This window comes from Mustela erminea, chromosome 6 (genome assembly GCF_009829155.1).
Source record: "Mustela erminea isolate mMusErm1 chromosome 6, mMusErm1.Pri, whole genome shotgun sequence".
NCBI classification, from domain to species: Eukaryota; Metazoa; Chordata; class Mammalia; order Carnivora; family Mustelidae; genus Mustela; species Mustela erminea.
The window spans coordinates 6,626,841-6,652,870 of record NC_045619.1 but is presented as its reverse complement, the minus strand read 5'-3'; the positions used below and the strand labels follow the sequence as shown (position 1 = coordinate 6,652,870).

The window sequence follows — 26,030 nt, the reverse complement described above, 5'->3', positions numbered from 1 at the left end:
GATTATCTTAGCTACTCTGGGTCCCTTTCAGGATCAACTATCCATTTCTGTAAAAAGGCTATTGAAATTTTATTAGGACTGAATCTGTTAGGACTTTTAACAATAATAAATCTTCCAATCCACAAATAGGGAGGTCTTTCCATTTATTTAGGTCTTTAATTTCTTTCTTCAATGTTTAGATGTTGTATTTTGCCAAATGCTTTTTCTGTATCTATTGAGATGATCATATGATTTTTGTCTTTCAACTTATCAGTGGGGTATATATCACATTGATTGATTTGCATATGTTGAAGCATCCTTGCATCCCAGGGATAAATCCTACTTGATCATGGTATGATCCTTTTAATGTGATGTTGAATTCAGTTTGTTAATATTTTGAGACTTTTTGCATCTGTATTCATCAGAGATATGCGTCTGGAGTTTTTTTAGAGTGTCCTTATCTGTTTTTGGTATCAGGGCAATTCTGACCTCATAAAATGAGTTTGAGAGACTCCCCTTTTCTTCAATTTTTTTTTTGAAGAGTTTGATAATGGTTAATATTAACGCTTTAACTGTTTGATAGACATCAGCAGAGAAACTCTGGTCCTGAGCTTTTCTGTGTTTGGAAATTTTGATTTTCATTCAATTACTCATTGTGTATCTGTTTAGATTTTCTATTACCTCATGATTCAGTCTTGTTAGGTTGTATGTTTCTAAGAATTTATCCATTTCTTCTAGTATAGCTAACTTGTCGGTGTATAATTATTTGTAGTAGTCTCTTATGCTCTTGTTTTTCTGTGGTATCATAATGTCTGCTCTCTCATTTCTGATTTTATTCGAGTCTTCTCTCTCTTTTTTCCCTTTGTCTAGCAATTTATTTAAAAAAAAAAAAACCAGCTCTTCTATTGATGTTTTCTTTCTTTTTTTTTTTTTTTCCTGGCCTCTATTTCATTTATTGCTGGTCTAATCTTTGTTACTTCCTTCTTTCTGCTAGCTTTGGGTTTGGTTTGTTCTTTTCGTGGTTCCTTAAGTTTGAAGTTATGTTGTTTGTTTGAAATCTTTTTTTTTTTTTTAATGTAGACATTTGCCATATAAGCTTCCCTATTTTTAACATTGCTTTTGCTGCAAGTTTGGTAAGTTATGTTTTTACTTTGTTTGTTTCAACATACTTTTAAAATTTCTTCTTCTTTTTTAATATTTTATTTATCTATTTGACAGAGAGAGAGAGCACAAACAGGGGAATGGCAGGCAAAGGGAGGAAGAGAAGCAGGCTTCCCACTGAGCAGGGAGCCCGATGCTGGGCTTGATCCTAGGATCCTGGGATCATGATCTGAGCTGAAGGCAGATGCTTAACCGACTGAGCCAGCCAGGCACCCTGATAATTTTTTCTCTTTTGATTTCTTTTAGAACCATTGGTTGTTCCGGAGTATGTTAATTCCCACATATTTGTGAATTTTCCAGTTTTCCCCTTGTTATTGCCTTCCAGTTTTCTACTGATGTGTTGGAAAAAATACTTGCTATAATTTCAATCTTAAATTTGTTAAGACTTGTTTTGTGATCTATTGTATGATCTATCCTGCAGAATGTTATGTGTGCACTTAGGAAGAATGTGTGTTTTGCTGCTGTTTAATGCAGTGTTCTGCATATGTTTTTAGGCCCATTTAGTCGTAGCTGAAGTCCAATATTTTCTTACTGATTTTTTTCTGGATGTTCTACCCATTGTTGAAAGTGTGATATTGAGTTTCTCTGCCATTACTGGATTATTGGCTATTTCTCCCTTCAGATCTGTTAGTATTTACTTAATATAGTTAATGTTGGGTGCATATATGATTGCTATGTCCTCTTGATGAATTGACCTTTTATCATTATATAATGACCTTCTTTGTCTCTTGTTATAGTTTATGGTTTAAGGTCTATTTTGTCTAAGGGTGGTTATCCCTGCTGTTTCTTGGTTTCCAGTTGTATAGAATATCCTTTTCCATCTCTTCACTTTGAGCCTGTGTGTCCTTAAAGCTGAGGTGAGTCTCTTGTAGCAACATACAGTTGGATCTTGTTTTTTAATCCATTTATATCGAGTAATTATCGATAAGTAAGGACTTATTAATGCCATCTGATTAATTGTTCTTTGGCTTTTTTTTCAATTTTAATTTTTAATTTTTAAAGTTTTTAAGATTTTATTTATTTGACATACAGAGATCACAAGTAGGCAGAGAGGCAGGCAGAGAGAGAGAGAGGAGGAAGCAGGCTCCCCGCTGAGCAGAGAGCCCAATGCAGGGCTCCATCCCAGGACCCCGAGATCATGACTTGAGCTGAAGGCAGAGGCTCTAATCCACTGAGCCACCCAGGCGCCCCTCTCCAGCTATTTTTTAAAAAGTTCCCTGTACCTTTCTCTCTCTTTTGCTGTCTTCTTTTGTGAATTGATGATTTTCTGGAGTGTTATGCTTTGATTCCTTTGCCTTTATCTTTTGCAGGGTTTATCTATTGCAGGGTTTTGTTTTGTGGTTACCATGAGGCTTACATAATATATCTTATAGAAACAGTAGTCTATTCTATGCTGATAACAATTACTTCAACCATATGCAAAACTCTACCCTTTTACTTTCCCCCTTTTTACATTTTTGCTGTCACAGTTTATCTCTTTTTATATTGCAGATTCATTAACAAATGATTTTAGCTATAATTATTTTTAATACCTTTGTCCTTTAACCTTTATACCAGAGTTAAATGCTTAATACACCACCATGTTACAATATTAGAATATTCTGAATTTGACTATACAGTTGGCTCTTGAGCAACATCGGTTAGAATTGTGCGAGTCTACTTACACAAATTTAATGTGAAACAGTGTCAATAAAAGCCACAAGTCATTTATTTACAACTGCCCTCTCCCCCCATTGTCACAGACTGACTAGAAAGTGACTGGTGCGGGTCATTAGCTGTCACTCCGTGGGTACCTGTGGAGGCGCGCAGAGGCTTTCAGCAACCACAGGGGGCCCAGGAGCAGGCAGGGATGCAAGGTGCCCTCTGTGTGCAGCGACGGTGCTGTATAGGGAGACCCACACCCTAGACCCCTGCTCTTGAGTGCTCCAGACGTGCTTCAGGGCTGTGGTAGTGCAGCTGTGGACCTTGGGCCCCTCCAGGGTGGAGAGTGGACCCTCCAGGGTGGAGGAAGTGGCCTCCACCTTCCCTCCTGCCTTCAGCTTCCCAGAGGCCGATGCGCTCACGTGTAACTGCAGCTGCTGATGGCTAATGCCTACCTCCAAGCAGATGGGGCAGCTTGACTGCATCTCAAAGTCACTGTCATTGCCGCGGGCCATCCTGGTGACTGCCACCGCTAAGCCAAAAACCACCAGGCTGTGGAACATTGCCGTCCCAGGGTGCGCTATCCAGTCGGCCCAGCCTGCCTAATTTTCTTTTCAGTAAATGTACATATGGTGCTGTACTTGCTCTTCCTTATGATTTTCTTAACATTCTCTTTTCTTTAACTTACTTTATTATAAGAATATGGCACACGATACATATAATATACAAAATATGTACAAAAATAATGTACAAAATATCAGTAAGGCTTCCAATCAACAGTCAGCTATTAGAAGTTAAGTTTTGGGGAGTCAGAATTATAAGGGAATTTTTGACTGTGCAGGGGTCAGTGCCCCTAACTTCCTCCCCACACCCGTGTTGTTCAAGGCTCAACTATATTTACCTTCCCAGTGTGTTGCATATTTTCATGTTTTCACATTACTAATTAGCATACTTTCATTGCAGTTTAAAGAAGTCCTTTCAGGGACGCCTGGGTGACTCAGTTGGTTAAGCAGCTGCCTTCGGCTCAGGTCATGATCCCAGCATCCTGGGATCGAGTCCCACATCGGGCTCCTTGCTCGGCGGGGAGCCTGCTTCTCCCTCTGCCTCTGCCTGCCATTCTGTCTGCCTGTGCTCGCTTTCTCCCCCTCTCTCTCTCTGATAAAAAAAAAAAAAAAAATTAAAAAAAAAAAAAAAAAAGTCCTTTCAGGGGCGCCTGGGTGGCTCAATGGGTTAAGCCTCTGCCTTCGGCTCAGGTCATGATCCCAGGGTCCTGGGATCGAGCCCCGCATCGGGCTCTCTGCTCAGTAGGGAGCCTGCTTCCTTCTTTCTCTCTGCCTGCCTCTCTGCCTACATGTAATGTCTGTCTGTCAAATAAATAGACAAAATCTTTAAAAAAAAAAAAAAGTCCTTTCAGCATTCCTTATAAGGCACTTCTATAGATATTTTTAAAGATTTTATTTATTTATTTGACAGAGAGCAAGAGCACAGGCAGGGAGTTGACAGGCAGAGGGAGAGGGAGAAGCAGGTTCCCTGCTAAGCAAAGAGCCCAATGCAGAGCTCAAACCCAGGACACTGGGATAATGATCTGAGCCTAAGGCAGACACCTAACTGAGCCACCCAGAGGCCCCTTATAAGGCACTTCTGGTGATGAATTCCTCTGCTTTTGTTTGTCTGAGGTAATCTTTGTTTTTCTCTCATTTCTGAAGGAGAACTTTGCCAGGTCATTCTTGGTTGCAGTTTTATTTTTTTGGCACTTTGAATATATCATCCCACTCTCTTGTGTGAGGTTTCTGCAGAGAAATCTACTGATACTTTATGGGGATTCTCTTGTAAGTTATAAGCTTCTTTACTCTTGCTGCTTTTTTTTTTTTTAAGATTTTATTTATTTATTAGAGAGAGAGTGTGTGCACAAGTGAGAGATTACAAGCAGGGGCAGCGACAGAAGGAAAGGGAGAAGCAGAATTCCCATTGAGGAAGGAGACTGATGCGGGGCTCGATCCCAGGACCCTGAGATCATGTCCTGAGCCGAAGGCAACCGCCCAACAGACTGAGTCACCCAGGAGCCCCTTCTCTTGCAGCTTTTAAGATTCTTTCTTTGTTTTGATTTTCAACACTTTCATCCTAATGTATGTTGGAGAAAATTTCTTAAGGTTGGGACTTTGGGAACTCTCAGCCATTATTTCTTTCTTTCTTTTTTTTTATTTTTTTAAAGATTTTATTTATTTATTTGACAGACAGAGATTACAAGCAGGCAGAGAGGCAGGCAGAGAAGAGAGAGGAGGAAGCAGGCTCCCCGCTGAGCAGAGAGCCCGATGTGGGGCTCAATCCCAGGACCCTGAGATCATGACCTGAGCTGAAGGCAGAGGCATTAACCCACTGAGCCACCCAGGCGCCCCAGCCATTATTTCTTTAAATAAGTTTTCTCCATCCGCTTCTCCCTCTCTTTTCCTTCTGGGGCTCCAATAATTAGCATTTTGTTTCTTTTGATGGCATCCTATAGATCATATAGGCTTTCTTCACTCATTCCTTCTTTTTCCTTTGTTACTCTCTGACTGGATAATACCAAAGTTCCTTTGTTCTAATTCACAGATTCTTTCTCCTGATTGCTTCATTCTACAGCTGATGCTCTCTGTGGCATTTTCCACCTCATTCAATGTATTCATCAGCTCCAGAGTTTATTTGGTTCTTTTTGGTATGATTTTGATCTCTTCTGTCTTTCTAGCTCTGATTTCTATCTCTATCTCATTTTATTCATCTATTCTTTTCCTGATTTCATTGAATTGTCTTTCTGTGCTTTCTTGTAGCTCATTGAGCTTCCTTAAAACAGCTATTCTGAATTTTTTAAAAAGTTTTTATTTATTTATTTGAGAGAGAGAGAGAGAGTACGAGTGGGGAGGGGGAGAGGGAGAAGCAGTCTCCCTGCAGAGCACACCTGCAGAGCAGGGAGCCTGATGCAGGGCTCAATCCCGATCGTGGGCTCAATCCCTGAGATCATGAGCTGAGCCGAAGGCAGACGCTTAAATGACTGAGCCACCCAGGCATCTCTGATGGCCTCTGTTTTGTTTTCTCAAGTAGGGTTAAAGCTCACGTTTGTGGTCTGTCCCCAGTCTGCAGACTCGGGCTGGCTTTCTGTGAGTGCTCACTAGCCACGTCCCAAAGCTCGCTCTTGCCACCATCAAGAGTTTGCACAGAAATCATCCATAGGGTAAGGGGGTGAGACAGGGGCTCGTGGGGGTGAGACGCGCGGCTCAGGGATAGGGATCTGCAGACAAGGTCACCGTGTGGGCAGGCTTCTTATTGAAGTCTGGAACACAGTAGGATCCACGTCCCTTTAATGCCTTCTGAGGGTCTCATCTGTCACTCTACCAGCCTTTTCCCACTCCCAAGTCACACAGCTCGTGACTCAGTACTCTGGTCAGCACGAGTGAGAAGTAGGTTTGTTTGGCAGCTTGCTGCACAACCGGGGAAGCCATGCGCTCTCGCGTGCCCTTATTTTTCCCCATGGGAGAAATCGAGGGCCAAGAATCATCGGACTTGGCACTGAGCTATGCTCTTGGGGGAGGAGTGCCATGTTCCTCCTTCCCTCTCTGGTGTGTTCACGTTTTTATTTTCTTTCTCCAGTGGTGTGCTGGAACTTCTTCACAGGAAACCTGCGCTTCCACAAAGGCTCTCTTGGGTGGGTGATTGTCTAAGACAGTGATCGCCAGCATCTCTCAGGCTGGAGCCGGTTCCCAGGCCCTGCAGGGCTCAAGCCGGGAGTAAGGTCTGCACACCTATTACCTGATGAACTGGTGGTCTAGACTCTTCCCTCTCGGGCTCTGTGGGGTGTGGTGTTGAGTCCCACACCTTCCACAAGGTACTTTTGTCTGTGAATGAATGCCAACTGGTTGTTTTCAAGTTGGGATGTGGGTACGTGAGGGCTAACTTGTTGAGCTACCCCACCTTTTAAATTCTTACCCTTTACCCCCTGAATATCCGCCTGATAGATTATATTCTTCTCCGCCTCCTTGTTCACCCTTTTGTGGATGGAAATGACATGGGGAAGAGTGAGGCTGGCTCTGTTCCTGGAGCTGTCTGATATTCCGGTAAGGATGGCAGAAAAGTTTGGATAACATCAAATGGGAAAAAAGGAATATTACAGTGTTATTTTGCATTTTGCCAGGAGTCTGAAAAAAGAAGGAAGTAGAGAAAGACTCATTAATGGGAAGCTGACATCTGACTGACCCCCATAACCCATCATGCCCAGCAGCGGCAGGAGGACGCCCGTTCCTAACGACCCCCAGTCCCATCCCTCTTCATTCCTCCTCTCGGGCATCCTAAGGCTGGAAGATAAGCCCGTCTGGATTGGACTTCCCCTGTGTGTGTGTGTGTGTGTGTGTGTGTGTGTGTGTGTGTGTTGTTGCATTCCTGGGGAATGCCGCTGTCCTGTTTGCGATCCAGACCGAGAATGTTCTTCACAAGCCCGTGTGCTACTTTTACCCATTTTGGACCCTACTGATCTGGGCCTCTCCACAGCCACCAACACCTAAATGCTGGGCATCTTCTGGCTGAGTCTCAGGGATATATCTCTTTTTTTAAAAATATGGCAAAAAAACATCATATAAAGCCTATCTTAACCATTTTTAAGTGTCCATTTCAGTAGTGTTAACTGTACTCACATCGTTGTGCCGTGGATCTCTAGGAACTTTTTCATGCGAAACTGAAATGCCACACCCATTGAGCAACACCCCATTCCCTCCTCTTCCAAACCCCTGGAAACTACCATTCTACTTTGTTTCTACAAGATTGACTACTTTAAATACCTCACGTAGGGGAATCACACAGTATCTGTCTTTTTGTGGCACACTTATTCACTCAGTATATCCTCAAGGTCCATCCATGTTGTAGCGTGTTGTAGACAGAATGTCCTTCTTTTTTAAGGCTGAATAATATGTGTGTGTATATTTTATTCCTTTGTCCTTTCATCCATCAGTGGACTTTTGGGTTACATGTCTTGACTATTGTGCTTAATACTACAGTGGGTATGGGTGTGAATTTTGTTGTTTTTGTTGTTTTAAAATTTTTATTTTAAAATAATCTCTCCAGCCAACATGGGGCTCAAACTTACAACCCCGAGATCAAGAGTCGCACACTTTATCAACTGAGCCAGCCAGGCGCCCTGGTGTGAGTTTTTTTTAATGGCTTTACTGAGATATAAATCACATAACCACAGTTCATTCATTTAATGTGTGCAGTTCAATGGGTTGTAGTATATTCACAGATACGTGCAACCATTCCTGTAGTCAAGAACCTTTTCATCACCCCAGAAAGAAGCCTTGTACCCTTTAGTTGTTACCCCTTATCCCACCATCCTCCCCACCTGGCCCTAAGCAACCACTAATCTACTCTCTGTTTCTGCACATTACCCAATCCTGGACTTCAAAAGGAATGGAATCATATAATATGTGGTCTTTTGTGACCAGCTTCTTTCCCTTAGCGTACAGTTTTCAAGGTTCATCTGTGTCGTGGCTCATGTCAGTACTTGACTCCATTCTGTGGCTAATATTACATTGTATGGTTAACCATATTTTATTTATTCACTCAGGAGCTGGTGGACATTTGGGTGGTTTCCACCTATTAGCTGCTATGAATGATGCTGCTTTAAACATCTGTGTGCAGGGTTTCATGTGGACATATGTTTTCATTTCTTTTGGATACTTAGATGTGGAATTTCTAGGTCATATAATAACCCTATATTTAATCATTTGAGAAATTGCTAGATCCTTTTCCCCAAGAGCTGTATCAGTTTTACATTTCTACCAGTATCATATGGGGGTTCTAATTTCCCCATGTCTTTATCAACAATTTGACTTTTTTATCCTAGCTATCCTTTTAGGTGTGAAGTGGTATCTTCTGGGTTTTATTTGCATTTCCCTAATGGTGAGTGATGTGGAGCTCTGGCCATTTGCTTATCTTTCTTGGAAAAATGTCTATTCAGATCCTGTACCCATTTTTAAATTGGGTTTTTTGATTGTTGAGTTCTCTATGTATTTTGACAGAAGTCCCTTATATGACATGTAAATTGCAAGTATTTTCTCCCATTTTATGTGTTGTCTTTTTTCATATAAGTAAATTATACCTACAGATTTCCCTCTGATCCCTAGTTTTACTCCGTAAGTTTTGGTATGTTATGTTTTTGTGTTTGGGGTACATTGTATGTTCATTTTCGTTCATCTCAAGTATCTTCCCTAGTCTGTGCTGATATGCTTCTGTCTTGCTGCTTTCAGAATTCTCCATTTGTCTTTTGAGAGTTTGATTGGGTTCTGTAGAGGGCTGAATCCCTTTGAGTTTATCCTCCTTGGAGCTCATGAATTTCTTGGATGTATAGCTTAATTTTTGTCATCAAATAGGGGAAACTTGTAGATATGATTTTTTCAAATATTCTTTCTGCCCTTTCTCTCTCTTCTGCGTATGTCTGTGTGCTGCAAGTGTCCTGTGGGTCTCTGAGTCTCTGTTAATTTTTCTTCATTCTGCTATTCTGTAGACAGGTTAAGTTCAATGGACCTAACTTTGAGCTTGCCGATTTCTTCTGCTTGGGCATGTCAAGTTAAATTTTTTTTATCTCAGTTATTGTACTTTTCAATTTGTATTTGGTTCCTTTCTGTAATTTCAGTCTCTTTACCAATTATCTATTTAGTGAGACATCATTCCAATTATCTATTTAGTGAGACATCATTCTTATTTTTCTTTAACTCTTTATACATGGTTTCTTTTAGCTTTGTGAACAGATTTAAAATAGAGTAATCTAAAGCATTACCAAGCTTGCTGTTCGTAGCAATGTTCTACTCTGTCTAAACTGCGGGCACTCTGGGTTGCTGCAGGCTTTTGATTCACTTCCAGAATTCTGTGCAAGTTGATTCTGATAATATGTGGCAAGTTTATCATTGCTTTTATGGAGGGAACAAACATTTGGTGGTTATTACTGGCCACTTTTGTTGACTCCTTGCTTGCATTTTGATTCAAACAAACTAAAGAGAGAGATTTTTGATACAGTTGGCAAAAACTGAACACAGAATGGTTATTAGATTATTAAAAACTTTATTTTGTTGGCCAGGAAAATTATATTAAGGTCACATATGTTTTTAAAGACCTCCTAGAGCTACATAGTGGCATTTACAGTTTTCTTTGACTTACTTTCAAATACTCCAGCTCACAAAAAGTATGTGTGGGAAGACAGCTATGAAATCTTAGCACATGTTGATGTTTGCTGGAACTGGGTAATGGGTACACAGAGTTCACCATTTTAGTTTTGTGTTTGAAAACTTTTATAATCTTTCTTAAAAGATGAGGTGTACCGTTGGGTCCAAACAAGGATGCCTTGAACTGGGAAAAAATAATTGAGCTCCTAATTGGCCTTGGATAGAAGGGAGTAAAACCACCCCTGGGAGATAGGCAGGGGTGATATCGAGAGCATGAAGGCTAAAGAGAGAATCAATCTGGTACCCCCAGGATAAAAGGACAAGTTATATCACAAGTGAAGACATGTAACCGTGTCTCAGTCTGGAGGGCAAATGAACTGACTGGTCAAGTCTGGGCTGCTCCCTAACCCTGGCTCCCAAGTCTATGGTCTCAACCACCATCCCCTGCTATTTCCCCCACCTTTCCCCCAGGGCAGTAGGAAAGACTTCTTTCTAGGACTGGCCAAAGAATGCACCCCACCTGAGGCCATTCCCTCTAGGCTTGACTCGGGCTATAATCAGGATCCAAAGCTGGAGCTCTGCATGGGGTGACAGGCCTCCAAGGGAGGAGGTAGGCTTCTGACACTCTAAGTGACCCATCGCCTTAAGACATCAGCTAGGAAAAGGGAGCTCTCTCTGATGACCCCAGACTCAATCAGTGAAGCCCCAGTGATCCTAATGACACAGTAAAACATGCAGTTCTTTATACCATATTCCTATAAAGGAACTCAAACCCTGAGGGAGGGAGCATGGGAGATCTACGCAGAAGAGTACCCACAGGGCAAAAGAGTGCAAGGCCTGAGGCACTGGGCGCTCCCATCTTCAGAGCCCAAGGAAAACCTACCTAGCCTGCTCTGCTGCCAGCTTTCCAGATGGGGACAAGAGCCATCAGGGACCACAGGTGCCTTGTGGCCTTGGCTAAATGAATAGGGTTTGGGAAATAGGAACCAAAGGGAGGCAGTCAAGAACCTGCCATTCTTTGACTTTCCTGAAGGAGGAGGAGGAGCAGGAAGTATATTCTAAGACACAAAGAGCCCCTCGACTTGTCTTTGGACACAGCGGTGGGATCTGAACCTCCTCGGAAGCCAGGTTAGGAAAAGAGATACCAAGGGAGGGCTGGGGCACTGCCGGGCAGAGGAGCAGCTGTCGTGGCCCTGTGGGAGAAGGCTGGCTGACCCCCTCACGGGCAGTCCGCTCCGGAGTGCCCCTGAACGAAGCCCTGCAGAAAGGGGGACATGAGCAGGCGGCGGCTGGAGACAATGCAAAATCCTTAGCAGATCAGGGTCTTCTATTAGCAGGAGGGCTGAGGAGTGAGTCTGAATGGGGTGGGGGAGGGATGCACAAGACAAAGGGCCTGGGCACCTGCTGCTCTGCTTCACAGTCCTTCCTGCTCCGTTGGGCAGAGCAGGGTGGCTCCCCGGGGAGAGGCAAGTCTGGCAGCTCTAGGAAGTACAGTCTGCAGGTCACTTTGGAAAATGAGGAGCCAGAAGATGCCACACACCTTCCATGTGGGGTGAGATCTGAAACCAGCAGCCTATGTACTGTCCCTCCCAGAGTCCCTCACTGAAGGTGCCCGTGGCCCCAGGTCCATACTGCAACTACTCAGTTAAAGAACAGCTTTATTGGTAACCTGACGGAACCAAGGCTACCTTGGTGGTGTTAGCCTGTAAGGCCTTATCCATGCGGGAAAACCAGTCACACGATTCATGGCAGTTCCTGACAAGAGGTCAGATCTCCACTCCTAATCATAAGAAAAATTCCAAATTTACAAATTTCAAAAAAAATTCCTGATTTCAGAGTGAACAAAAAGGTCAGAGGGTTATCAGTCCCCCTGCTTGTGGGGGCTCAGGAGGCTGGCTGAGTTCCTCAGTAACATCTGTGGGGCCGCGCAGGCAAGATGGAAGCCAGGAAGGCCATGGGAAATCGCCCCAAGACAAGTTTCCAAGAAGGTTCACACTTGGGCAGGGCATGGAACCTGGCCCTGAGATTGCACTTTGGGTCTGATGGGGCCAAGTCCCCGAGCGCGCCTGGGTGTCCGAGAACCCCGCCTGCCGGCCTCGGCATGTGGAGGCTCCATAGTCTGGGCTCAGCGGCGCCGCCACAGCCTGTCCCATGTCTCAGCTCCTCAGTGCTGGGGCGTCCCCAGCTTCCTGACGGGATACAGGTACCACATCACCACCCCTGAGGGGTTGATGATCACTGTGAAGTTGGTTTTAGAGTGGAGGCCACTGATGACATCACCCGTGTAGACATTCTGGGCCTGCAGTGGGAGGAGACATCAGCAAAACCACTATAAGAACAGCTGCACAGAGCTCCCCTCCGAGGGCAGGAAAGCCTGGACTTCGGCCTGTGGCGGGCTTCCGGGGTGCCCCAGAGAAAGGGGAGCACGGCACCTCCCATCACTTCTCCATTGACAAAGTCAGCAGTTGCCCAAACACAGGCTGTGGCGAAAGCCCCAGCCCACGGACAACCGGAGGAACGTGCTGGCAAGGACAGACCAATAAGGGGACGTGTGCAGCTTCAGGGCACAGGCCTTAATTCTACAGAGCAGCTCTGTTTGCAGAGCCTGAAAACACCAGTGCAGAGAAGGGTACAGCACAGCCCTGCACACCTGCAGCTGCCCCTCAGGCTCCTGCCAGAGGCCCCAGGGTCCAAGGCCTAGGGGAGGCCCTGTACGAGGCAGCAGCACCCCAGCAACACCCTCCCAGGGAAATCTGCAGCCCTGTGGGTAGCAGGGTACTCACCTCATACGTGTGGGAGCTGTTGAAGTTGAGCTGGGCGAGGGAGGAGTGGTAGTGATACGGCATATCTGTCCGGCGGCTGAAGAAGACTAAGGCGCTGGCCCCATTGGCCAGGGGCCGCATGAACACTTCAATGCGGGATTTCTCCTAGGCACACAAGGTGGCTACCAGCTGGCCTCCCTGCTCAGGCAGGCCCTGAAACCCCCTCCCCAGCCTTCCTTTGAGCTCTGGGTCTCCCTAGCCCACACTTTCATATCATGAAGAAGTTTGGGGGGATATCTGGGCCCTCTAGCACCCCAACTTACTCTTGCCTGACTCAATTGTGTGCCAGGCCCCATGCTAGAACACAGAGACAAGTGCTGTATGAGGCCCTGTCTCGGAGAGGCAGGGTCAGGGGTGGGATAGATATGGGCAGCTGCTGGCACTGGAGTGGAGGCCACTGTCCAGGAAGGATGATGAACTCTGGCCTGAGTAGCCAGGAGGGTGAAGCCCCATCTTCCAGAAGGTCCCTGGGCCTGCTTCCACCATAAGCCTCTCCAGTAGGAATTAAGTTACCTCCTTGAGGCATCATCGACTCCGTACGTGACTTCTGTAAGTTGTATGGATTTCTTTTAACTAGAGAGGGGGAAGATCTGTGCAAACAGCACAAGCTCTGAGGCTCGACTGTTGGGAGTGAAGTCCTACTGTATCATCTACCAATTCTGTGGCCTTGTGTTACTCAGACTCCTCAAGTCTCAGTTTCCTCATTTGTAAGATGGGGAGGAGTATTCACCTTCTGAGAAAAGGTACCAGAACGCCCAGTGCACAGTAGGTTCTCAGTAAACAGCCAGTGCTAGTTTCGTACTAGTAGTGGTTCATTCCTTGGCTCAAACAATTCTTAAGCTCTGGAGGGAAGCCCTAGTTCTCTGCCAGGCATCACTGATGTGTGCATAAGTCTTATACTGCCAAGTCGAGGGACCCCACTGTCCTGTGTGCACTTGTGGGGTGATGTGTCCCTTCCCCAGATCCCATGAGCTCTGGCTTTGCTCTCACTCGGGCAAAGGGGCACCGGGGGGAAGGGGCGGACAGCTGGAGCAGCTCCCGGTAGAATCCTTGACTGAATGCAACCAGGAAGGAGGGCTGAGCAGATTTCAGAGGCCCAGCCCTCCGTGACCTCCGGCTTGCAGCCTTGTTCTCAGGGGAGCCCAGTCCCTTGGCCTCCCCTTCCCTCCCCCCACACCCCGGTACCTTGCGAATCCTGCGTCCTTGGATGCCCAAGGGATCCTGGTTGATTTTGATCATGAGTGGATTCTGCAGAATGTCCACGTTCTGGGCTGAGATGGTACGCAGGTCCGTGGACATGAAGAGGGGCGCTGCCAGCACCGTCCATAGTGCCATCTGGGCCCGGGCTTGCTCAAAGCTGAGGCCAAAGTTCCCTATGAGCAGCTGGGGTCAGAGAAGAGAGAAGCGGTCAGCTCTGTCCTCTCCAGGGAAGTGGGCACAGGGCCCGACCCTAAACGCGTGGCCAAGGCAAGAGGAGGTGGGGACGACAGCCTGTGAACACCACTTAGCCGCGCGGCCTTGGGCTGAGCCGAGCACTCTCCCTGTGAGCCTCAACTTTTTATTTCACCAAGAATACAGGGTGAGCGTATGTCCTGGCCACACCACAGGTTGTTCAGATGATCCAGTGGGATCCTGTTGCCGAATGCGTTTAGACACTGGAACACCAAAGTCAAGAAATCCAGTCGGAGTGGCAGCCATAGGTAACCAGACCTGGACAGAATCCCTGCTCCCACTCCTAGCCATCTACCTGCCCTAGCCACAGGCGACAGGACCAAGGGGCCCTTCCTGACCCCAGGGCAACCAGTCCACAGACTGGACACAAACAGTAATGGCTAACGCAAGCAACATGCTGGGGTACTTAGTGATACCAACTGAACCACCACGGGGTGTGTGCCAAACTGTGCCGAGCTTTTTAAGGAATCATCCGTTTCAATACTCGGAGCAGCCCTCTAGGAGGCAGCTGCTCTTCTCATTCTCCCACTGACAAAACTGAAGCACAGGAAAAATGAAGTCCCTTTCCCAAGGCTGAGTGGCAGAGCGGGAACCAGAACTCCAAAGCAGGCCAATCTGTTTCTCCAGGCGTCTATCCGGCCTCCGTAATAATAGTATATACAATAATGTAATTATTATAATCATCACTGGTAGTAAATGCTTGTTGGCTAAATGAAGAGACAGCTATAAAGTCGTAAGATAAACTGCAAGACAATTTCGGTCACGGGGCTCTGAGGTAGGCACGAGGGGCCACCTCTGCCTGTCGAGGCTCTGCGGGCCGTACCAGGGCACAGGGCAGGGCAGTCTAGGGATGGAGTGGTCAGAGCACGTGGACTCCTCGTGACCCTCACCCCCCAGCGGAATACAGTCCCACAAGCGGCACTACAGACCGAGTTCTCAGGTTTCAAGAAACATCAGAACTGCCCGGGAAGATGGTTAACAATGGGCATTGCGAGGCCCTCTTCGGAACATTCTGATCCACAAGGTGGGGGTGGGGCCCTGGGAAGAGAGGAAAACAAGCTCCCATCGTGAGTCCACCGCAGCTGGTTCAAGGACGTGTTTTAGAGACACTGATCTAGAACCTGGCGGTGAGCATCTAGGAAGACAGCACAGGGCAGTGGGGAGTGGGTCTGTCGTGACCATGCCCCCTCCATGCCGGTACCATGTCCGGGTCGTTCCAGTGCCCAGGGCCTGCCACCGGCTGCAGGATGTCCTGGTTGTCCACGAACCAGTCCAGGATGGAGAGCACGCTACTCCAGGAGTCCTGGATGTCGTCATAGTTGCGCCAGAGGTTGCAGATTTCTGCCAGCAGAGTGTAGTTCACCTGGATGTTGGGGGAAAGCGGAGTCCGGCACCAGAGGCAGGCCCTGCTGCCTGGAGGCCGGCATGGGGGCTGAGGAGCCTCAGCAGGAGACGTGGAGGGTGGGGGATGGGGGCAGAGAACAGGCCCTGAGCCAGATGAGGAAGGCCTCCCCTGCTCTCACATGCTATCTGGGCCCAGCCCAGGTAGGGGCCCAGGCCGGTGTACCCACAGCCCCCCACCCCTGCATTCTCTCAGTGAGTCCCACCACCTGCCGGCGCTCTCCCTCCGGTAAGCCGGTCGGATCCCACCCTTTCCAGGGTCCTAGGTGCTGAAGGGCCCCTGGGGAGGTTCAGCTGCACCCGCCCGGCCTCACCAGCCTTCTGGACCTCCTGGGCCACTCAGTACCGCCAGGATTCTGCCCACGTGCTGGGTGACGTGTGTCTGCCCATGACGTGCGGTTCCTATGCCTTGGATGCCCATCCCTTCATCCACCTCACAAGTGTCTCCTCTTCTCTAGACCCAGGGCTGGCTGAGGCCCCCCTTGGGGCACTTACAATCCTCTCCTAGACCCACAAATCAGCACATGGGCAAGCTGTGATGAGCGCAGCCCTGACTGCACAGGGGCGAGGAGGCTTGGGTGTGGGGCGCACTGCCAGGCAGGTGCACAGAAAGGCTTACCTTTGGGGGAAGGCCCCCTTCATAGGCTGGCCAACTGCAGGAGAAGGCAATGGGGCGGCCTGTGGCATTCAGGGCAGCTGCCATCTTGGGGTACCCTGGGGAAGCCCAACCCCCACACTTTAGGACTGAGGAGGCTCAGGAGAAAATCTGAGGCCTCAGCCCAAACCTCCCACCAAATGTGAGGAAAGAGACTCAAAAGAGAGGCACTTCCTCTTTTGAGTCTCACTTCCTTGGTGGGGCATGCTGCCAAGCCATGGGTAGGAAGCCTGGGAGGAAGGAATCCCCCCAGCCTCTGGGCACAGGGAATTGGGAAATGCTACCCCCTAGGGGCCACAGGGACACACGAGCTCAAGCTCAGCCAGGTGGGCACCTGGGAGCTTTTCATGGCCACCCCTCCCCAGCCCCCTGCCCAGCCCCCCCCCCCGGCCCCCGCCAGCTCTAGGACCCACCCTGGGCCCGTTCCTTGGGGGTCGAAAAGCAGCCATCCAACTTCAGCATGTCCACCTTCCACGCGGCAAAGGTTTGAGCGTCCTGAACCACCTTGTCTAGTGTGGTGCCTGGGTAGCCCATACAGGTGAAGTTGCCCATGTCCTCGTAGATGCCCAGCTTCAGGCCCAGGGAGTGAGCCTGTCAGGGTTGAGGACACCGTGGGCTCAGGCGGGGAGCCACCTCACAGGCACATCTGACCAGGCTTCATTATAAAACTATCAATGGCTCCCCACTGCCCAAAGGAAAGGGTCTCCGTGTGCTGGCCTGGCCCCTGCCAACCACAGTCCTCCTCCTCCCGCCAACACACGCCCCCCATGGGCAGTTTCTGGCTTCTAGGCCTGGCTTCTGCCGCCCCTCTGCCCCGAATGCCACTTCACTTGTATCAGCTCAGGAACCGCCTCCTCGGGGGAATCTTTCTGAAATCCCAGGCTGGATAAGATGCCTTTCCCACCACAGTGGGCCCAAGCGAGCTGTTCATTTATCTGCCTCCCCCACCAGACTGAGATTTTTCAAGCAGGGGCTGCAGAACTGAACCCTAAGTGAAGTGGTGGCGGTGGCGCCGCGAGCGGTCTGGACCCCCAGCTCTAGGGCATGGCCGGGGTTGGGGCTCACATAGTCTGCCAGGAAGGCAATGCCGTTGGGGAAGCGCTTGGGGTCGGGCACCAGGTTGCCTTTAGCGTCCCGCCCACCAATCCAGCAGTCGTCGATGTTGAGGTATATGTAGCCTAGGTCCCGCCATCCATCCTGTGCCAGGTGGTCGGCCATCTCCATGAAGAGCCGCTCACTGGTGAGAGGCAGGGTGGAGGGCAGCTCGGTCACCCCCCGCCCCCTTCTTCAGAGCTTTTGAGACTTCCCAGATCATCTGAGTGTGAACCCGGGCTGTGAGAACCATAATCAGGGTGGAATGAAAGGAGGGGCCTGGCCCCCAGGCTTGCGCAACTGAGCCAGCCTTCACAATTATCTCCTTTCAGTGACCTCAGGGGCTGGGTCCACCACGATGTCCCTGACCCATCAGGGCTGACAGTCCCTACATGGGCCCCAAGCAGGGCACAGGCTGTCAGATGTCCCAGAAGTCCCCTCTGGCTGCATTCTCTCTGGGATGGGGCTCTCTGGCCCTGCCCTCCTTTCTAGCCGACCCTCCCCGCTCGGCCCCCCCACTCTGCTGGGTCTTGGGCGAGGCTGGTGCGGTGGTGGGCCTTCCTCACCTGATGCAGTTCTTCGGGTCCTCCTCGCAGTTGGTGTTGCAGCGAAAACGTTCCCAGGCCAGCCAGCCCATGGGTGGCTTCCGCAGGAGCCCATTCTCTAGCACCAGCACATGGGCCACCAGGGCCAGCAAGACCACTGCAGGGGGGTCAGAAAGACGACTGTCAGCGGCTCCCATAGTTGCCCCAGGCCTCACGCCATTCCATTCATACCCTGTCCGGCCTGGCTGTTCAGCTCTGCACAGGCCGCTGGCCTTCCCCTTAGGGGAATCAATAGGGTAGAACTAGCTCTTCCTGCAGCTGCTGGCTCCAGTGGTCATAGTGAGGGGTCTCACGGTGCCTGGGGCAGGGCGGTGTGTTCTGGGCCTGAGTCCCACTTGCTGTTGCCACAGCTGTTGTTGCTGGAATTCGTAAAAGCTCACATCTGAGGCTGTATCCTTTCTATACCCTGACCAGCTCCCCCATTTACACAGAACTTGACAGAACCCTGTAGTCAGACTCCAGGTCTCCTGACCCCCATCCATAGGTCGTGGCTCTCCCCCACAGAACCCCCCGCTCAAGAGGCCTCATAAGGGCTTAAGGGGTCAACCAAGTTGGACCTGCACCTAGCCAGCCCCCCCCCCCCCCCCCCCCCCCCCCGGTGAACCCTTGCCCCCTAGGGCCTGTTTCCTTATCTGTAAGATGAAGTTACTGTAACTGACTTTACAGGGCTGTTCTCTGCCATGCTGATGACACATAAAATAGGACTTCTGCACTTTGAGGGAGAGAGGACCGGAAAGGAAGAGGCTTCTTTGGAGGGAAACTGATTCCTAGGTGGGAAGCATCTCCTTTCTGGTCCAGTTCCAAGAACAAGAGGAACATGTCTCCCCACATACCCACATCAGGGAAGGAGGCCCTGAAACCAGAGGGCTGGAACTTCCTCCAGGTAGCCCCTACCCCCAACGGGTCACCTACCCTCCCCCAAACCATCCCCACGAGCTAGGTACCTGTCTTCAGCAACATTGCTCTGGACTCAGCGTCTCGGAACCTGACCAGATCTGCTCTGCTTTTAGCAGCTTTATATGTTGGACTTCGGAAGCTAAGAAACGTTAGAAAAGCACTGGGGTCACTACTGCCTCGCTAGCTCTGCCGCCCTCAGCCTTGGGAGTGGATCCCCCACTCGGTCCCGAAGTCGCCCTCATTGCCCACCACCTCCGGCCCCCGCCATCACTTCCCCGAGGTTGGGGATGCCTCAGAAATACTAACCAAGGCGTCTTAGACGATAGACCCCACCCCCTGTAGTGCTGGGAACCCCGAGCGCCCACCGGCGGCCCTCCGATGGGCCGGGGCCACAAAAAGACAGCGATCCCCTCTGGGACGCCCGGGAAGAACCGAGGCGTCGGGCTGGGGCCAGGCTTCGGACTCCCACCGGGTCTGGGTTGCCCCCCCGCCCCCAAGGACCGCAGCCCAGCAGCCCCAGAGCGGGGACCCTCCCCCAGAGTGCCCCGTTCACGGAACTCACCCCGCGGACGCCCCCGAACGCCACCCGCTTCTGCCTCTGGGGCAGCCGACTGCTGCTGTAACCCGATTTGCCGGCTGCGTTCCAGAGGGGGCGGAGCCTGGCGGCGGCACGCCTTCCCCGGCGGAACCTATCAGAATCCCCCTAGCAACGTCGCGTCCCGCCCGCTGTGAGCCCAATAAGCCCTCCCCCGAGCCTCCGCAAGCCCCGCCCCCCTCGAGCTCGTGCTCTGAGCCCAACCCCCGCGGACGCCCGCCCGCCTAGCGAGTTTAAGGACTGGCTGACCTGGCTACCACGGCTCCCGGAGAGGGTAGTCGTTTCACCTCTGTGGGGTCCCTGAAGGCAAGCATAGTGCCCCGCACAGTGTACACGTTTAATCAATAGTATGGCGTGAATATCTGCGTTATTAAAAGGAAATGAGGAGATGCCATGAAGCACGACCCAAAGTAAGCCACTCAAAAACCGTAGTCGAAGATGAAAAGGCATTACGAGAAAGATGGGTGGGGGAAAGCAAGTCAGGTGTAGGGCACTGTTTTTTGCAAAGCCAGGAGGTTCTCCCCACCTGCCTGACCCTCCGGGCCAGCCACCGGTTGTCCTGACCCAGGCACGCATTCTGCATATTTCTTCTCTTTCATTCATCAGATATTTGATGAGCGACTCCTAGGTAGGCGCCAAACACTTTATTCTCGGCACCTTCACTTGGATGGTCACTGGGCATCTCAAACATAACCGGCCCCACACCGAACTCCCCAAACGGAACAGGTAATGGCGACCCTCCTTCCATATGCTCAAGCCAAAACCTTTGAGTCCTCTTTGCCACCCCTCTCCCTCACTCCCCATATCCAGTCTTTTGGCAAAACCGGATGCCCTCTGCCTTCCCAACCCACCTCTCATTACTCTCCCGGCAACCGTCACATCTTGCCTGGATCATTAGTTGCAGCATCCTCGCCAGCCGGCCGCTTCCACCTGCACTCACTCTCCACAGCGGCCAGAGTACTCCTACAGAACTGGAGCTCCGCTGGGGCACCCGGGCGGCTCAGTAGGATGAAACCTGCCACTCCTGACTTCCGCTCAGGTCATGATCTGAGAGCTGTGAGATAGAGCCCAGGGTTGGCCTCCTGCGGAGCCTGCTTGAGTTCTCTCTCTCCTTCTCCCTCTGCTTGCTTGAGTGCTCTCTCTCTCTCTCTAAAAAAATAAATAGAAAATAAAATATAACAGATCATGCTTTGCTCCACCCTGTGATGGCTGTTCATCCCAGTCTAGAGGCTCCCAGATTTACAAAGCCCCACCCACACGGTCCGACCCCCTCTCCCACTGCTCCCCCCTCCTCCCTGACTCCCGGCCACAACGTCCTCCTTAAAGTTCCTCAAACACACAACAGGCCTCCGGGCCCTGGCACTAGCTGTTCCCCCTGCCTGGAACGCTCTTCCTCCAGATTTTGGCATGGCTGGCTCCTTTATTTCCTCCCAGTGTATCTCAAAGGCCACCTGCTCAATGAGGCCTACCTTGACCTTCCCATTTGAAATTGCGATCTCTACTTTAGCAGTGCCCAAGCTCCCTGGCCCTCCTATATTTTCTGTACCCCATATTCCCATCTAACACACTTATTATGGTTTCTATTATTAAATGAATTAAATTTAGTAGAAGAGACAGATAACACGAAACGAAAGCGTGAATATAGGGGAATTTCTATCGTGGCTAGTGAAAATACAACTCAGGGATGTGATAAGAGACTTGAGGGTAGGATACTTTCCATCACCTGGTCAGGGAGGGGACATCTGAGCAGAGTCCTAATTGATGTGAAGGAGCCCTGAGACGTTAGAGCCGAGGGATAGGGACAAGAAGAACACACTCTAGGCTGCAGGAAAGTGCAAAGGCTAGAGCTCCGAGCCCGGAACCACCAAGTTCATGGGCAGATACGCCGACCTCGCTGGCTTCCAGCCTCTGGTGTGTGGCTGAGCACTCCTGCGACCTTCACTACAGTCCACCAAGAGACCGACCCCAGGCAGAGCCTGGGAGCCGCGGGTGGGCGGCAGGCCGCTGGCAGTGGCGGAAGCAGAAATGGATAAGCCCCAGAAACAGATTCGAGAATTTCAGGGGCCGGGTGGAGTCGCCAGGAAGCTCGCCCGGGCCTCGCGGGCTGGATAGGAGCCCGCCCAGAGGAGGCGCCGGGCCGAAGCCGTCCCAGGCTTGGCTCGGTGGGAAAAGTGGGCCGGGCGGGATGAGGGGTCTGGAGAGGGGGAGAGAAGGGCTCCGAGTTCTCCCGGCGGTGGGCTGGGTCCGAGGCCCGCGGACGGCCTGCGGTGGGGCCCTGGGTTCGAGGTCGCCCGCCGCTGACCAGCTCTGTCCCGGGCTCTGGGGCCTCAGTTTCCCCCCCACGCGTGGATCAGGGGCGGCTTCGCGGACCGCCCGGTGAGCCGCGGGAGGGGAGGGGCGCGGGGGGTAACTCGAGCCGCCCGGAAGGGGTCTCCCGGCGCCCGCGGCCACGTTCCGGTCCTGGCGGAGGCGCGGGGTCCCGAGCCGGGGTCGCCCCGAGCCGCAGGCGCAGCCCACCCCGCGGGCCGCCCTCCCGAGCGGCGTCGCGCCCGGCCGCGCGGAGGTGAGCGGGCCCGGCGGGCTCTGGAGGCGGCGGCCCCGGGAAGGCGTGGCCCGCGGAGACGTGGCGGGGCAGCCCCACTGCGCGGACCGGGAGACTGAGGCGGCCGCCGCGGCTCTGCGCGCTCGGCCGGGGGCTCCCGCGGAGGCCACCGCTGTTTTCGGGCGGTGGCGGGTCCGGGGCAACCCGGTGGCCCCAGGCCCCTGGGTCCCAGGCCCCAGCCCGCCCAGCTCCTCTAACAGAATCAGGAAACACGGGTGTACCGGCCCCTCGCGGGCTGTGCGATCCGCGTCCCGCACCAGGGTCGCGGCGGGAGCCGGAGCATTGCCCCGCGGGCCCCGGGGTCCCCTTTCTGCGCCCGGTGCCGTGCCGGGAGGACCTCCGTGAGCCCCCGCCTCCCGCGACCCGCCACGGGCACCGCCCCTCCCCCGAAGGTCCGGCCTGTTTCTCTCCCCAGGCCTTATTGGGACTGGTCCTTAACGTGACTTCTTACTTAACTTAATTTTCCCATTCATTTATTATTTATCTTTGTTTACAATGTCTCCCCGCTGGAATGCAGGCTCCAGGACGGACGGATTGCTTTGTCCACTGCTGTCTTCCTGGTTATTTCAGTACTTTCTGGAGTCCTCATCTCGATGGGCTTTTTATGGGAGGCTGCGGGCAGCCAAGCCGACTCCCGCCCAGAAGAGTCAGTCCTGCGCTAGACGTTCTGGTGCTGGGGAGAGTGCGGTAAACAAGGAGATCATTGTGGGGGGAAGGAAAAGAAAGCAGAAGTGGGGGGCTACTGGTTGGGTCAGCTTGTGCTCGGGAGCACTTTAGAAACAGTGATCAGGGCAGGCCTCGCAGATTAGGTGACTTCAGCGCGCGGATAAACCCTGGGACTGCTAAAAGGGCAAAGCAGGAAGCTGAGGACACTTAACTCTGACCTTGACTTTGGGTGTAGGGGACTGAGCTCTGCAAAGTGATGGTCAGTTGCTCTCAGGTGCCCGGTCTGGGTGGGTGGGAAGATAGGGAGATTATCAGGGGTCAGGGGAGGCTTCCTGGAGGCGGCAGTGGTTTTACTGGGCCTCTAAGACTGAGTAGGATTTCTCATCCTTTAGGATGCTGTGATGGAGTTTTGACAATTGTTTTGCAGGTGCCCTAGGAACCACATAGTCAAAGGGTTACTGCGAGAGGCTGGACAAGAGGCCCCCGCCCTCTTGCTGTGAGCTCTGCTGGTAAGTGAGTCCCTGCGGAGACTCGCCCCTGGAAGGCATGAGGGAATCAGGAGACCAAGCTCTGCTTCTCACTGGTCATGCGGGCTTGGGCAGTTCATCTTCGCTGCTCTGGGCATCCATTTTTCATGGGTCAGGAGGACAGTTGGATTGGGTGCCCCTTAGGATCCGTGGGGCACCCGCATTCAGGAGGGATTGGGTTGGGGTTGGGGTTGGTCCTACCCAGCCACACCCTGTGTTTGTACCACACTCTTGTATACTGAGCCGGTCCCCATGTAAGCCTCTCCCAAGCCCCCACCCCTGCCAGTGGAGGAATGGGGCCTGGCTTGCCCCACAGGCCACAGATTCTTAACTAAAGGATAACTGCCATTAACCAAGGAGAGGCTGGCGGGGGCCCAGGAGGGTCACAGAAACCTTGGAGGTTTGGCTTCAGGGTTGGAGCTAAGGGACCCCTGGATTAAGGGATGGTTCAAGCAGTGATTTCTATGGGTTCAGGGTCCATTTCAGCTCAGCTGATGCTTTTTTCTTTGGAGTTTAAAAAGCTGTTTCAAACCCCTCCTTACCTCCTGGTCTGGGACAGTCACATCATCCTCTGAGTCCTCTGCTGTCCAGTTTTTTGCGCGCCCCTCACAACCACCCTTTGCGAGAAAAGGCAGGGACACAAGCCCATTTCACAGATGAGGACCCTGAGAGCCTCAGTGTATACAGCAAGTGAGTAGAGGCCACAGGGCGGGGGCCCAGGGGTCCTCCAGAGCCAGCGTTCTTTTCCCAGCAGGGGCAGGGAGGCTGCCTCCCGCTCTGACCTGGGGCCACCCATCTCCCCTCACAGTTCTTATGGGAGCCATGAAGCTGAATGAGAGGAGCGTGGCCCACTACGCGCTGAGCGACTCCCCCGCCGACCATACGGGCTTTCTGCGCACCTGGGGCGGGCCAGGGACTGCACCGACCCCCAGTGGCACCGGCCGGAGGTGCTGGTTTGTCCTCAAAGGCAACCTGCTCTTCTCCTTTGAGAGTCGTGAGAGCCGGGCCCCACTGAGCCTGGTGGTGCTGGAGGGCTGCACGGTGGAGCTGGCCGAGGCTCCCGTGTCCGAGGAGTTCGCCTTCGCCATCTGCTTCGACGCCCCTGGTGTGCGCCCACACCTGCTGGCGGCCGATGGGCCCGCGGCGCAGGAGGCCTGGGTGAAGGCCCTGTCCAGGGCCAGCTTTAGCTACATGCGCCTGGTGGTGCGCGAGCTGGAGAGCCAGCTGCGCCAGGCCCGCCACAGCCTGGCTCTGCATCGCCACTCATCCTGGAAGGCCATTGGCAGCCACTGTAAGCCCCAGGCTCCTCCTGACCGCCGGTCTCCAGGCCTGGAAAACGGTCACTCCCCCTCCAAGGACTGCAGCCCCGTGGACTCGGTTGAAGAAAGAGGCAGCAAGCCAGCACGGCAGGGCTTGGCCGAGTGGCAGGGCCCGGCCAGCCTCTTCCTGGACAGGAGGCAGAGCCCCGAGTTCCCTGAGACCTCCTACTTTTCTACCCTGCACAACTGGTACGGCCAGGAGATCACGGAGCTGAGGCAGAGGTGGCTGCGGAGGGTCTGGGGGAGCCGGCCAGCTCGGGAGAAACAGGATGGGCCCTGAGCCTCAGCCCTTGGGGCTTCTGCCCTTATCCTGCCGGTCAGGATTCAGTGTTCATTGGGTTTCAAGTTGCTTTGTTTTGAGAGGTTCTTTTCTTCCTGCTTTTTGGTCCTTCTCCAGGTTCCAGATCCGCCCTCGTGCCTGGGTGGGACTGAGGAATCATTCTTTCCAGCACCTTTATTTCCTGAGGCCCAGAGAGGAAGGGGGCTTGCTTGGTAGCCATGGAGCGTGACCAAGTCTCCTGCCGCTCTGCTGGACTGCCCCTCTGGCAGGGGACACTAGTCAAATGGTGGGAATGGGGACTATTATGTGGCCATAGAATGCTACCTACACACCAGACTCTACAACCATAACTTCCTACACAGGGAGCCTTATGTACATTTAAATACCAGAAGTTGGCTCAAGTGTTGGCTTGGGGAACTGACAGCATCAGAGAAAGTAGGTTTATTGCCATAGGGGTTTCTGGGGCCAGTTGCTTCCTGAGAAGTGGGGCATAGGACCCCCTCCCCTCTGCAGTTTGGGTGGGGCCCTTTGGAGGGAGAGGGCCTTCAGCCAGCAAAAGGGGATTGATTCCGCTCAGAAAGTATCCGGGTCCTCAGATTCTCTCCCTGGCTGCCCTGTCTATAGATGGTGCTGGTCATGGCCCCAGGAAGGACTGGTGGCAGAAATCCTTCCTGTGTTCTGCCCTGAGCGGCTGGCTCTGGGAGCTGCCAGGTGGGAAGCTAAAGGAGGGGAGGCACATGGGGCTCCCTGGGGAAGCCAGGCTGTTATTTTGGTTCTCAGTCCGGGTCATTCTAGAAGCTTGGACGCAGGATTCCCAGCAAGCACCCTGGGATAAACTCTTTCCTCCTAACTGCTAAGAGCCACTCCCGATCCCGAACCCGGCCTGGGAACTCACTGACGGTCCGGCTGGTCAGCCAGTGCGTGTCTGGCAAGACCCTGTCTTTGCTCCTCTCAGCAGCTCGGTGCCACGCGTTTTCTCTGCTGTTGAGGGAGGACCCGCCTGAGCCCCAGGGTGTGGCCGCAGCAGCTGGATGTGATCGAGGGAGGACCCGCCTGAGCCCCAGGGTGTGGCCGCAGCGGCTGGATGGGAGATCCCGAGGCGGTCAAGGCATGCCCCCTCTGCCTGCACGCAATCGGCCCCTTCTTAGCCTTGGGTAC

The 26,030-nt window shown here is 51.9% G+C and overlaps 3 protein-coding genes across 5 annotated transcripts; 1 reads left to right on the top strand and 2 right to left on the bottom strand.

Moving 5' to 3' along the window:
• The first annotated feature begins 1,023 nt into the window (after nucleotides 1–1,023).
• On the top strand, nucleotides 1,024–25,917 carry PHETA2 (PH domain containing endocytic trafficking adaptor 2). Of its 3 annotated transcripts, none has more exons than XM_032346086.1 (3): nucleotides 1,024–1,112; nucleotides 23,174–23,255; nucleotides 24,082–25,917. In XM_032346086.1, the coding sequence occupies exon 3, from the start codon at nucleotides 24,087–24,089 to the stop codon at nucleotides 24,870–24,872; it is 786 nt and encodes a 261-aa protein (XP_032201977.1). In that variant the 5' UTR covers nucleotides 1,024–1,112; nucleotides 23,174–23,255; nucleotides 24,082–24,086; the 3' UTR covers nucleotides 24,873–25,917. The 3 variants fall into 3 exon arrangements, with proteins under 3 accessions (XP_032201977.1, XP_032201975.1, XP_032201976.1); XM_032346084.1 differs by lacking the exon at nucleotides 1,024–1,112 and adding an exon at nucleotides 21,768–21,854 and having other exon boundaries at nucleotides 24,082–25,914; XM_032346085.1 differs by lacking the exon at nucleotides 1,024–1,112 and adding an exon at nucleotides 22,683–22,767 and having other exon boundaries at nucleotides 24,082–25,914.
• On the bottom strand, nucleotides 9,842–19,534 carry NAGA (alpha-N-acetylgalactosaminidase). The gene is made up of 10 exons (XM_032346079.1): nucleotides 19,446–19,534; nucleotides 18,931–19,022; nucleotides 17,948–18,083; nucleotides 17,355–17,526; nucleotides 16,703–16,880; nucleotides 16,254–16,348; nucleotides 15,435–15,596; nucleotides 13,967–14,164; nucleotides 12,743–12,886; nucleotides 9,842–12,258 (listed from the first exon to the last, which is right to left on the bottom strand). Exons 2-10 carry the CDS (start codon nucleotides 18,944–18,946, stop codon nucleotides 12,124–12,126), a joined length of 1,236 nt encoding a protein of 411 aa, XP_032201970.1. The 5' UTR covers nucleotides 18,947–19,022; nucleotides 19,446–19,534; the 3' UTR covers nucleotides 9,842–12,123.
• On the bottom strand, nucleotides 20,447–22,553 carry LOC116592548 (collagen alpha-1(I) chain-like). The gene is made up of 3 exons (XM_032345713.1): nucleotides 22,537–22,553; nucleotides 21,369–22,497; nucleotides 20,447–20,625 (listed from the first exon to the last, which is right to left on the bottom strand). The coding sequence occupies exons 1-2, from the start codon at nucleotides 22,551–22,553 to the stop codon at nucleotides 21,420–21,422; spliced, it is 1,095 nt and encodes a 364-aa protein (XP_032201604.1). The 3' UTR covers nucleotides 20,447–20,625; nucleotides 21,369–21,419.
• Nucleotides 25,918–26,030: the final 113 nt, after the last annotated feature.